We start from the raw sequence: 13584 nt of genomic DNA, 5'->3' as shown, positions 1-13584 counted from the left end.
CCGCGCAGCACTTCATGTTGCTGTGCATTCCGCAATCGCGATTCATTTCTATGCCAAGTGATTTTGAGAATGTGGTCACCGTAAAATAAAATGAATAGACACAAATACGCCGGCACACAGCGGTTAGATGTTGCATTCCATAAGTATATTGAATAGGTATATTGACTTATGAAATGCAACATCTAACCTGTGTACTTATCAGGGATAGGACTACTTGTCGAATCCTGCAGATATACACTCCGCTGAACCCTGCCTATATACACCCTGCTGTATCTGGACTCTCCTATCCTCCCCCCCCCAATACTATTTCTTGCAGCAGTAGTGAATTTTACATTTGTGGGACACCACTTTGTTCGAATGCAGGGACTGTGGGATATCCTCCCTTCCATCACTAACTGCTGATTTTGAGAGTCGCGTCACTTCCTCCACCAATCATCAGGTGAATGAATTGACTTTTATTTATCCACAGCCGCTTTTATTATATTGAATGTGTATTATTCTGTACATTTTATTGTGATTTTACTTTTGGTCCTCTTTTAGTAATGTACTAATAAATAGTTTGCCTACTTATCCTACCAGCTACGAAAGGTGGTGTGCCTGCGTATTTGTGTCTATACTGGGTGGGTGACCCAGTCAGCAGTGAACCCACCGTTATCCATTCTTCTGGTTGTTGAGCCCTCCAAACCTTGCCTTGTAAAATAAAATAAGTAGATGCCAAAAAGCTTTTCATCTCTACCCAACAGAAAATGTGATAAAATAACGAGCCCTTAAAGGGATTGTCTCACTTCAGCAAATGGCATTTATCATGTAGAGAAAGTGAATACAAGGCACTGACTAATGTATTGTGATTCTCCATATTGCCTCCTTTACTGGCTGGATTCATTTTTCCATCTCATTATTCACTGCTCGTTTCCATGGTTACAGACCACCCTGCAGTCCATCAGTGGTGGCCGTGCTTGCACAATATAGGAAAAAGTGTGATGGCCGGGACTGAAGGAGTGTGCGCAGTCCAGCACTTTTGTTTATAATATGCAAGCACAGCCACAGATGCTGGATTGCAGGGTGGTCGTAACCATAGCAACGAGCAATGTATAATGTGATGGAAACATTTTTCCAGCCAGCAAAAGAAGCAATATGGACAATCACAATACATTAGTAGGTGGCTTGCATTAACCTTCTCTACATGATAAATGCCACTTGCTGAAGTGAGACTGTTGCTGCTGTGACTGACATTTTTACCACCAAATCGCAAGTCTAATGCTTATGCAGTTAGTCCTGGACAAAACACACATTTTTTCGGCTGTGCGTCTTGCCCTGGCCTTACTGTTCAGTGCATGAAAACAGTAATAAATGGCACAATGATCTTTGCACCAAACAATCCACTATATATATATATCAAGCTTTATTAGTCTTTAACAAAAAAAGGAATAAAAATAAAAAAAGTATTGGCTAACTGTACTGGCGGAAGTGCAAAGTCTATAGCTTTGACTACACTACACCCTCAGCTCGGATTGTACTTTCGGCGCATAGAGATTACGTCACCCCCCACTCACGTCTGCCAGGAGTTGGAGTTGTAGCGCTGCCTGGCAGGCTCAGCTAAATGACGTCATCGCTCCCGGCAGTCTGTGCGCTTCAATGTAGCGGTGTTCTGTGGCTGAGCGCAGTAGAGATGCTGAGTTATGAGAGGGGGGCGTGGACCCGGCAGCGGCCGTCTTACCCCGGGGACCCGCGGGTGATCTAGAAGAAGTGTGGAGGCCCGGGCCACCATTGACAGGAGCAGCTGTGAGGATTCTCATGCATTCCTATGGGGGAGGAGGAGGAGGAATTTATGATTGCTTGTAGTGGAGGGACCTGGACAACCCCAGGAGCTGAAATCATAATGCGCCTATAAATATATATTAGTAATATAGGTTCAGTAGTCTTCTAGCTATGGCAATAGTGGTGTGCAACTACAACTCTCAGCATGTACTGGAAATTGTAGCTTCAAAACATTACTGTTTGTAGTAAATTACATTTCTGGGGTGAAACCCCCCCCCCCCAGGTTGTGGGCAGAATGCTGCAATAACCTCTAAATTAGTTTCCTCTCCGCGGCCGCATCTCTACATGATGACGTGTAGGAGCGACGCATCAGGTGAGGCGGCAGGTCTGGTAGTGTTGTGCGACGCGTTCCTGGGGTTACGTAAAAAGCAGCCTAAAGGGGTCCACCGGCTGGGACCCCACCTGCCTGTAGAGTAACTGCTGGAGAAGAGGCGTCACCTGCATGGTCACAATATATACAAAGCTTATTGGAGGTGCGAGGGCGGCCATAGGTGCCCATTGTCATCATCTCTAGTACGACCTCCATCTTTGAAGGGGTACTCTGATGAAGACAATCTCCGTATGCCATGTTGCCTTACTTGGGCGTATGATGTCATAAAGCACCAGAACAGAGAGTCACACTTTATCGGAATGGCCGCCGTGTAATGCCACATTTTCCCTAAATTTCCCCTTGTTAAAAAAATGAATAAAACCTCACGTAGTAGTCTTTAATGATATAATTCTTTTAAAGGGGTTCTCCGGTGCAGACAGTCCAGTATGCCTTCGGCGCCACCGCAGGGGAAATTAAAGGGGTTTTCCATATATGAACCGTTGGGGTCTGACTCCGAGCACCCCCTTTTGATCAGTTCCTTTAGCATCCTATTCGTTAGTCACGTGGCCTTTGTACAACTCGGCCCCATTCTAGAAAATGGGTCTAGGCTGTATTACCAAGCACCGCCACTATACATTGTGCGGCGCTGTGCTTGATGTATAAGGAAAAGGCTGCCGTGGTAGTCCAAGTGATTAAATGGCCAAAAAGAAAGGGGAGAAGGCGCTCATAGGTGGTGGTGAACGCGATATGTTGTTACTTACTCCTAACCAGGGTGAGTGATTGCTACTCACCCTGGTTTAGTTGTACTGTGTGCAGCGCAGTTCTGGTAGAGATAAAATGGTAGGGGTGATCTGGGTTGGTGCAGCCGAATATCGTCCAAGTTGACCATGGGCGGGAGCCAAGCCGCCGCTTTGGTGCGTTTTGTGATATATGAAGGGGAGCTCGTCTGCACTTGGTTCGTGCGGTGAGCGGATGGACACAAGGCGCAATTCACAACCCAATTGAGGATACGAAGTAGTTTTTATTTTTTGTTTAGCAAAGATGACGCGTTTTGGGGTACGCAGGACCCCTTTATCAAGTCTAAAAAAACAACACAAAGGTCGATAATATAATCTATATACAAATAGACGAATCCATGAATAAAAAGTATAAATATATATATAGAAAATATATAATAATGGACAATGTAGAAAATCTGTGTGTATGACAAAATGAATAAAAATGTGTTCTCTTTTGGAGGAGTGTTGGTTGTGAGAAGTTTCACAAATGTGAGCAGGTATATGTATACGTAATAGCAGGTCAATATACATAATTTGATTTAAAGAGATATAATTGTTTGGTCTGGATGAGACAGGAACTAACCGAATAAATGCATAAAAAATAGTAATAATAATGAATAATAATAAAAATAAGATTAGAAATAAAAATAAATAGATGAATAAATCAATACGTGCATGTACAGTTTTGTCGGAGGGTGCTGTCACCCCTTGGGTAAACGGACGGTTAATATCATTATCCAAGAGATACTGTGTACAGGTAACTTGGTGAGAGGGGGCATTCTTGGTACCTGTATCCTTGTCACCGTAGGCGTAATGGGGGGCACGCCTGTTGAAATCCCTTTTAAAGGGTATGGCAGTCCGCACAGCTGTGGTAAACGATGAAGTGATATTTAATTGGGTGTTTGGGGTATGAGTGCTGTATGGTTGTGTAAAAGCATCAGTCCTGATGGTTAGAGGCTGCGCTTCCGTTGTATAGTTGTGTGTAGCTGGTGATAGTATGTGGGGGGAGGGGGGGCGGACGCAGCGATGGCTGTTGCTGCGATGTATTGCCAGTGTTGTGCTGTTGGTGGCAATGAAAGCTGTCAGGTGAAAGCCGGGATTTGGTGGGGAACGTTAGTTTGTCTGAAGTATAATCTTGAGGTGGAGTCATACGGGTCCACTTACACTGTTAGGAAGGTTGCATGAGTGGGAATGGGGTAGGAGATATATGAATAAGTGGCTGGGGATTGCGCTGCAGAGCTTGGAAAGGGGGTCCGGGGATAGGGGGGAATGGGGGAGTGTGTGGATGTGGCTTGAGTGAATGTGGTGGATTTGGGGAAAGGAGCTGAAATTGCTAGAAATGGATGTGGATGAAAAGGAGGGGGGGGAGACCATGTGGTTAAAAGTGTAGTTAGTGCATGGTGGCAGTGTGCAGGGTGGACTGAAGATGTTGCTGGACAGGATGTCCGGATAGAGGGTCCTGAGGGGGAGTTCTGGATATGGGGCCGGATGCAGTGTCGGACTGGGTGTCCGGGTGTGTTCCGGAAGAGGTGGGAGGGGGGCGGTCCTGAAGGAAGGGCGAGGTGGAATAGATGAGCATGAGTATTTTAAAAACACTGATTCTCCATGCTTTCGTTAAGTCCATTGGGTTCAAGTGTGTGGAGTTTGAAAATCCAAAACATTTCACATCTTTGGAGGGTCCTGTGTCTGTCCAGGCAATGGGCTTCTATATGTTCTATAGGGGTGATTGATAATTTAGAGGGATGCTGGTTGTGGGTGGCCAGGTAGTATCTGGAGACACTATGTTTTAGGTACCACTTGGTGATGTTGGATCTGTGTTTATTGATACGTTCCCTTAGGGCCTGGATACTGTAAACCACATTCGCATTCCAATAGGTATATCACATATGATGTTGAACAATTAATGAAATTTTTGATTTGGAAATCCTCGCCAGTAGTGTTGCTCTTAAAGGTCCTTATTTTATTGGAAATATTGGTGCAGCATTTACATAGGGTGTGGCCGCACTTGAAGCTGCCAACAGGGGCAGGGGTCCCACTGATAGTACTGATCGTGGCTGTTTTTTTCTTTTTTAGTTTACTTGGGGCCAAGATATTCTTCAGCGACTTTGCTTTCCTGGATGTAATTTGCAGCCTCTGTGGTACAGTCCTGATCAAAAGTTTAAGACCACTTGAAAATGGCAAAAAATCATATTTAGCATGGCTGGATCTTAACAAGGTTCCAAGTAGAGCTTCAACATGCAACAAGAAGAAATGGGAGGGAGACAAAACATTTTTTGAGCGTTCAATTTAATGAAAACAACGAATAAACTGAAACAGGCTGTTTTTCAGCTGATCAAAAGTTTAGGACCACATGCCTTTAAAGGCAAAATCTGTGCAAAGATGTGGATTCATTGTCATTTTCTGTCAGGTAGTCACACGCTGTGATGGCAAAGGCAAAAAAACTCTCCCTTTTTGAAGGTGGTCGGGTTGTTGAACTGCATAAGCAGGGTCTCTCACAGCGCGCCATCGCTGCTGAGGTGGGACGCAGTAAGACAGTCATTTGGAATTTCTTAAATGATCCTGAGGGTTATGGAACAAAAAAGTCAAGTGGAAGACCCCAAAAAATGTCACCAGCACTGAGCCGGAGGATCCAATTGGCTGTCCGTCAAGACACTGGACGATCCTCGACCCAAATGAAGGCCCTTACTGGTGCTGACTGCAGCCCCATAACCATCAGACGGCATCTGAGACTGAAGGGCTTCAAAAACAAAAAACGCCTTCAAAGACCTCGTCTCCTTGAACGCCACAGAACTGCTCGTTTGGACTTTGCAAGAGAGCACCAAACATGGGACATTCAAAGGTGGAAGAAAGTTTTATTCTCTGATGAGAAAAAATGTAACCTTGATGGTCCTGATGGTTTCCAATGTTACTGGCATGACAAGCAGATCCCACCTGAGATGTTTTCTACGCGCCACAGTGGAGGGGGCGCCATAATGGTCTGGGGTGCTTTTTCCTTCAGTGGAACAATGGAGCTTCAGGAAGTGCAGGGGCGTCAAACGGCCGCTGGCTATGTCCAGATGTTGCAGAGATCATTCCTCATGACTGAGGGCCCTCGTCTGTGTGGTAACGACTGGGTTTTTCAACAGGACAACGCTACCGTACACAATGCCCGCAGGACAAGGGACTTCTTCCAGGAGAATAACATCACTCTTTTGGCCCAACCTGCGTGTTCCCCTGATCTAAATCCAATTGAGAACCTTTGGGGATGGATGGCAAGGGAAGTTTACAAAAATGGACAACAGTTCCAGACAGTAGATGGCCTTCGTGCGGCCGTCTTCACCACTTGGAGAAATGTTCCCACTCACCTCATGGAAACGCTTGCATCAAGCATGCCGAAACGAATTTTGGAAGTGATAAACAATAACGGCGGAGCTACTCATTACTGAGTTCATGTTTGGAAGTTGGATTTCTGTTTTGGGGGGGGTTTAGTTTTTTTTTGGAGGTGTGGTCCTAAACTTTTGATCAGCTGAAAAACAGCCTGTTTCAGTTTTATTAGTTGTTTTCATTAAATTGAATGCTCAAAAAATGTTTTGTCTCACTCCCATTTCTTCTTGTTGCATGCTGAAGCTCTACTTGGAACCTTGTTAAGATCCAGCCATGCTAAATATGATTTTTTGCCATTTTGCAAGTGGTCTTAAACTTTTGATCAGGACTGTATATTGGGTTTGAGGTATGGATCGTTGGTTAAAATGTGCCAGTGCTTCGTCAGAATTCTCCTCAGGGTTTCGTGGTTGGAGTTATAGGTGGTGGTTAGTGATGTCTTGTATGGATTAGGATTTTCTGTTTCTCTTGGTTTAATTTTAGTCGCCAGGCATTCGTCTTGACTTAGGGTGTTTGCCCGGGAGTAGGCATTCTCGATGATCCTACTTGGGTATCCTTTGTTCATGAATCTATTCCGTAAGATCTGACTTTGTGTAGTGAAGTCCTCTTTGGTAGAGCAATTTCTCCTTATACGTTTGAACTGTATGGTATGTTGTTCTTCCATTTTCTATAGTGCGCGCTCCTGAAGTCAAGATGGTTGTTTCCATCTACTTTTTAAAAAAAAGTTTTTGTTTGGATGTTTTCATTACAGGGGAATAGGAGTAGATCAAGATATTCGATTGAAGTGGTTGAGATGTTGGCTGTAAAGGTGAGGTTCCAGGTGTTAGTGTTGAGGTGTGAAATAAATGCTTCTGCCTCCTTATTGCTACCTCCCCAGATTATAAGGTCGTCGATATATCGTTTGTAAAATATGATCATGTCGTTCCAGTTGTGATTGCTGTAGATTAGTTGTTCTTCAAAACGTCCCATGTAGAGGTTTGCGTACACAGTATCTCTTGGATAATGATATTAACCGTCCGTTTACCCAAGGGGTGACAGCACCCTCCGACAAAACTGTACATGCACGTATTTATTTATTCATCTATTTATTTTTATTTCTAATCTTATATTTATTTTTATTATTATTCATTATTATTACTATATTATTACTACATTGTCCATTATTATATATTTTCTATATATAATATATATATATATATATATATATATATATATATATATATATATACATACTTACTTTTCGTTTCGTTTTAACTTAAACTTTTTATTCATGGATTCATCTATTTGTATATAGATTATATTATCGACCTTTGTGTTGTTTTTTTAGACTTGATAAAGGGGTCCTGCGTACCCCGAAACGCGTAGTCTGTGGTAGTCCAAGGGAGGGGTACCAGGAGGTGGACCCCCACTGAACACACATTAATGATCTATCCTGAGGATATGTCATCCATGTGCAAAGGGGTATTCCTATCTCGGACATGATCTGCCTCTGCCATAGACTGCAGTGATTGCCATAGGAAACTTGCTGTGCAGGCCTCTGAGTCTTAAAGGGGTATTCCCATCACAGACAATATCCTAGCTATGCCCCCAATGTCTGATAGGTGCGGGTCCCACCTTCGGTACCCACGTCTATACAGAACCCGCAAAGTCCCGGAGGATGCACCATGCATGCACGGCCGCCCTCCATTCATTCCTATGGGAGTGCCGAAAATAGCCAGGCGTCAGCCTCATAGAAGTGAATGGAATGGTGGCTGCGCTTGCGCTGTGGGTGTGCTTCCCATTCATTTCTATGGGACTTCCAAAAAATAGCCAAGCGTGCTGCTCGGCTATTTTAGGTGCTCCCATAGGAATGAATGGAAGGCAGGGGCTCATGTGCGCTCTCTGGGACTTTGCGGGCTCAGTTCTAAGTATAGGTGACACCTCTGGGATCCGCTCCTATCAGACATTGGGGGCATATCCTAGCGATATGCCCCCAATGTCTGAGATCGGAATACCTCTTTTAAGTCTAGGACGACCCCTTGAAGTATTACACAGCATCCATTTATATCAGTGGGTTTCTGTGTAATGCAGGACAGGCCCTCGAGAAAGATGTTCTATGTCACCGCTCTCCACTCTGGCCAAGAGATGAGGATCCTGAACAGGGGACCCGTCTATTAACGATGGGTTTTCTAAACTGGACAACCCCTTTAAGCTAGCTAGCTGCAGACTATGCCTCTTCTTCTTGGTATTTGGGGTCTCATTCTCTGGAATAGTCTCTATAAATTTCTCTTTAGGGTCTGACATCATCAGTAATGTCACCTCCTTGTGACTCCTCTCTCGCTTGTTCTTCCAGGTACTGGGATCACCTCGCAGTTCTCAGCAGGACCATCGCCTGCTCTCAGAATGACCTCCATGGATAAAAGCAGCATTTACATGGCAGACAGGATTATAAGCTTCACCCTGGAGATCTTGTTCCTCCTGACTGGAGAGGTGAGCGACGTTGTCTCCTTCCTTACAGTAGTATATTATGTCCACAATGTGTCTTCCTAGATCATTGTGTTCTTCATACACAGGATTACACAGTAGTGAAGAAGACCTCTGGTGATCACATCACATCAAGCAGCAGCTTCACCGGGTCAGAAGACAAAGCCATATCTAAGGAGCTTCTTATGACGTCTCGGGGACCCTCAATAAAACCTGAGAACAGTAATGAGAGGATTCTTCAGCTCACCAACCAGATCCTTCAGCTGCTGACTGGAAAGGTGAGACCCTTCCTGATGATTATGCTTGTTTTTTTTCTGGAGGCTGAATGGTGGACCATTGACTCTAATAAGCTACATGGCCTACACTAATCGGACACTGATTACAAGCCTTATGGAGCAAAAATGTTTGCTCCAAAATGTATGTATAACAATAAGAACTTCCATAGACATCAAGGGTAGTGTTGAGCGAACTTGTGTTTTAAGTTCGGCGTCTAAAGTTCGGGTTATCGAAGAATCGCATTATGGATTGTAAATTCCGTTATGGTCCGTGGTAGCGGAATCCATAACGTGATTCTTCGATAACCCGAACTTTAGAGGCCGAACTTAAAACACAAGTTCGTTCAAAACTAATAAAGAGCAAACTACCTGAAAATAAATAAAATGGCAGCCGAAAATTTTAGGCTTGTTGGCTGCTTGGCCCCTATTTGGTCTTATCTAGCTTTACGCATTGGCTATCAATGGTGGGCACAGTTGTGCTTGATCAGCACTTTAAATGCTGAGAAATAGTCACCCATTCAGGTAGGTGATCATAAGGACTTGGATGCTGTGCTCCTGTGTCACTGGCAGCTGTCACCATGAAGACCGTTTGGCACGAGATGAAGGTCCTCTGTCTCTTGGAAAAGACTGTTGCGGTGTACCCGTGAAGTGGCCATGTGTTTTGGTAAAACTTTTAATATGTCACAAAGACACATCAAAAGTATTGATTGGTGCGGTGAGACCCCCCACGATCCCTAGAACAAGGAGAGAGAAGCACTGTCATATCTCCTCTCTGCAGGAGAGGGGCTCAATAGACGTCTGTGGGCAGCGGAGGGGGAAGAGCGTGCTATGCATTTGCTTCTCTCGTTTTAGGGATCATGAGCGTCTCAGCATTCAGACCCCCATCAAAACTTTTCAACACTATGACACACCAAAAGTGTTTTGAGAGCCCAGTGACCCTTTAAAGGGATTTTCCAGGATTTAATATATTTTTTTTAATTGTCAGACAACAGGGAGCTGCATAAAATAAAGATTTTTTTTTTTACTAACCTTTTGAATGTCCTACCACTCAGGTCCTGACTGGGCTTGCAGCAGTCAAGTGCTGTTTATCGTTCAGGTGACCGCTGCAGCCAATCACTGACCTCCGCAGTCAGGTGTGCACAAAAACACATTTTTTAAATAAGTCCCATTATGGGATAAAAAATCATGTAAAAAAATAAATAAAATAAAAATTATTTCATGATAACAAATTGGGATGAACTTCACGCTCTGCACTCAAGAACTCTGGCATCAACAAGTTGTAAAATAGGACTTTGTGACTTTTTGAGCTCGTTTACTCAAAATTGTTGCCACAGTTAGAATTTCTCGCTCGTATCATTGGGGGACACAGGACCGTGGGTATAGCTGCTTGCTGCCACTAGGAGGTGACACTAGGCTTCTCCCCTGCCGGCTATACCCCCTCCAGCCTGGAGAGAGCATATCAGTTTTTAGCTTAGTGTCGTAGGAGTCAGACCTCCTGCTTATGCAGGGCAACTTACTTTATTATTTTATCTTTTTCCTTTTAGGTTTGGGGAAACAGAGTCGCCTAGCCACTCTGTCCATCCCGGGAGCAAGGCCGGTGTCGGAATCCCTCACCGCCCGACCTCCCCAAGAAGAAAAGGTGGACCAGGGCAGCCCAGCTTCCCGCCAGCCAAGGGGTCACCTGAATCCAGCGAGCCCCCCGCCATTCCAGTCTCCTGCCACTTCGGGTGCCAGCTGCTGAAGAGGTGACCCTGCTGGTAAGCTGGGGAGGGGTGAAGAGAAGAGGATGAAGATTGGGTGAGTAGTCCGGATTAGGTGAGTATTCTCCACCTGCGCAAATCTAGTGGAGTACATCTGAAGGATTCCCAATCCGCCCTCCGGGCCGTTTGGTTGATAATGCTCCATCTGCGCAAAGCCAGTGGAGGACAACTGAAATTTCCCAATCCACCCTCCTGGGTCGTTTGATTGATATTTCTCCTCCTGCGCATTGTAATTGTAATGCGTTTTGCACTCGCGTGAGAAAAATCGGCATGTTTGGTACCCAAACCCGAACTTCTTCACAGAAGTTCGGGCTTGGGATCGGTGTTCTGTAGATTGTATTATTTTCCCTTATAACATGGTTATAAGGGAAAATAATAGCATTCTGAATACAGAATGCATAGTACAATAGCGCTGGAGGGGTTAAAAAATTAAAATAATTTAACTCCCCTTAATCCACTTGATCACGCAGCCGGCATCTCTTCTGTCTTCTTTCTTTGCTGTGTGCAGGTAAAGGACCTTTGATGACGTCACTCCGGTCATCACATGATCCATCACCATGGTAAAAGATCATGTGATGACCGGAGTGACGTCACCACAGGTCCTGTTCCTGTACACAGCAAAGAAAGAAGACAGAAGAGATGCCGGCTGCGCGATCAAGTGGATTAAGGTGAGTTAAATTTTTTATTTTATTTTTTTAATCTCTCCAGCGCTATTTTACTATGCATTCTGTATTCAGAATGCTATTATTTTCCCTTATAACCATGTTATAAGGGAAAATAATACAATTTACAGAACACCGATCCCAAGCCCGAACTTCTGTGAAGAAGTTCAGGTTTAGGTACCAAACATGCCAATTTTTCTCATGCGAGTGCAAAACGCATTACAATGTTTTGCACTCGCGCGGAAAAATCGCGCATGTTCCTGCAACGCACCCGCACCTTTTCCCGCAACGCCCGTGTGAAAGAGGCCTTAGAAGTTCCATTCCACCCCCAGGGTATTTTGGTTGTTATATCAACACCGGCGCAGCCTGCAACTGCCATGGGCTAGAGGCTGAGCAGGACATATTTCCTCATTGCTCACCTCCGCACCCCCACCCTTCCCCCTAGGATCACGCTCAGAACCCTCCCTCACTGGAGGGGTTAGTTCCGAGGGGGTGGGGGGGGGGGGGGGCATCAGTTATTTGGACTCTGACATGAATCCAGTTCAATCTTCCAAGATTGCGTCCGTGCTAGCCGGCAGTACTGGTGTATGCATTAACCCCTTCCTTAGTCAGTATTTGCACTACTACTGAATACAGTACTTACCTTATGTATTACCTCCTTCCATAGGTGGACTAACCGCACTAGCACTGGTCTCAATGCCAGCCATAAGCGTCCCCCTTTCCATAGGTGGCGGAATTGCAGTTCCACTGGGCACAGCACTGTCAGTATGCATTAGCCTCTTTTATAGGTGGCATTATGGCATTATCACTGCCGTTGCAGTGTTTACCGTATGCATTGCCCCCTTACTTGGGTGGAGTAATTGCACTTCCCACCGGGTACAGGACTCGTCATATGCAAGTTCCTGCTGTGTGCGTTACCCCCTTCCATAGGTGATGTATTTGCACTACCTCGGATTATAGTACTTGCCGGATATGTTACTTCCTGTCATAGGTGGAGTGATTGCATTGCCACTGAGTGCAGTGCTTACCGTAGGCATTACCCCCCTTCATAGGTGGGGTAATTACACTTCCGTTGGATGCGGTTCTGACTATCGCGTTACCCCCTTCCTTAACCAGAGGATTGCACTACCACTGGATGCTATTCCATCAGTCATTTGCCATCACATGCTTCCTGTGGCATTACCCTCTACAAATGATCCATTAACGGGGGAATCACTAAGCATCTTTTCATGCTATATTTCAACTACGCCACAAAACTGGATGCCTTGGCTTCCTTCACAGGTGGTCCGTGGCAACAGTCGGTACCCGCTGGTGCCTGGTACTCTCCATCTAGTGGCATATGGATACTGCCACTGGATACTATGGCTACTTCCATATTGTATCCTTCTCTTCTTCCGGCACTGGTTGAGGGCACAAAAATGTCGACTTTTGTGCTCTCAGGGGGGTCACCCAGCAACACTTATGTGTCCTAGAGACCCCCCATCCCCATGGGCCTCCACTGGTCAGGTCAGTCACATTACACAGAATACTGTGATCACGACCCTGCAAGCAGAATATTCCACTGATTCCGGATGCTTTGTCCACCACTCTTCCTTATCTAGGTGAGGGTGTTATGCTGGCACTCTGCAGTGACTATACAACGGGTTCTCCTTCGCAAGGGAAGTCTTCACTCTAGAGCTAGATGATCGTAGTCGCTGCAGTGGGGCAGCCCCCTCAGGTAGGGGTTCTACCCTGGCACTGCTTCGGCGGTTGCTCCTGTTCAGCGCCCTTTTCAGGCGGAGGGTTTAAGGTTAGCTCTACTTAACTGGGACAGCATGGTACCATGACTTCTACTGGATGTCCTCAGGCCTCCTCCTCAGTTTTACGCTGGCGGAGCATGCGGTAGCTCCTACTGCACAAGGGGTGTTTGCGTCACCATTACATGCTAGGGTTCCTACTGCACAGCTCTTTCGTCAGGTGACGGATTCTTCTAACACTGGAATCAGTGGCCTCTACGGTGTGGCCTCCTCAGCTGGAGTATGCCGTTAGCATTTCTCTTGTGGCTTCCCTTGTATGGCCTCTGGAAGCCCATCTCTATTTTTTCCACGTAACCAGGGTTCCTCAGGTACGGTGGAGGTGTTGGATGTCGTAATCGCACTCCACCCGGCAAGAGTATTT

The 13584-nt window shown here is 45.4% G+C and overlaps 1 protein-coding gene and 1 pseudogene across 2 annotated transcripts in view; both read left to right on the top strand.

Moving 5' to 3' along the window:
- The first annotated feature begins 1556 nt into the window (after window positions 1-1556).
- The window catches only part of LOC121000616 (zinc finger protein 436-like), a 684763-nt gene continuing 672735 nt past the window's right edge, over window positions 1557-13584 (top strand). Inside the window, exon 1 of one of the 2 annotated variants that reach the window (XM_040431175.1) lies at window positions 1557-1782. Coding sequence is in view for 1 of the 2 variants with exons in the window: in XM_040431174.1 (XP_040287108.1) it covers window positions 2104-2131 (28 nt within the window). In the remaining variant the exon portion in view is untranslated. Of the gene's footprint in view, window positions 1783-1814; window positions 2132-13584 lie in introns of those variants that run through there. The other variant, XM_040431174.1, reaches the window with a different exon arrangement.
- LOC121000618 overlaps window positions 8887-13584 on the top strand; it is a 44268-nt pseudogene continuing 39570 nt past the window's right edge.

Source organism: Bufo bufo, chromosome 5, assembly GCF_905171765.1.
Source record: "Bufo bufo chromosome 5, aBufBuf1.1, whole genome shotgun sequence".
In the NCBI taxonomy this organism is placed as follows: Eukaryota; Metazoa; Chordata; class Amphibia; order Anura; family Bufonidae; genus Bufo; species Bufo bufo.
This window is presented reverse-complemented; position numbering and strand designations above follow the sequence as displayed.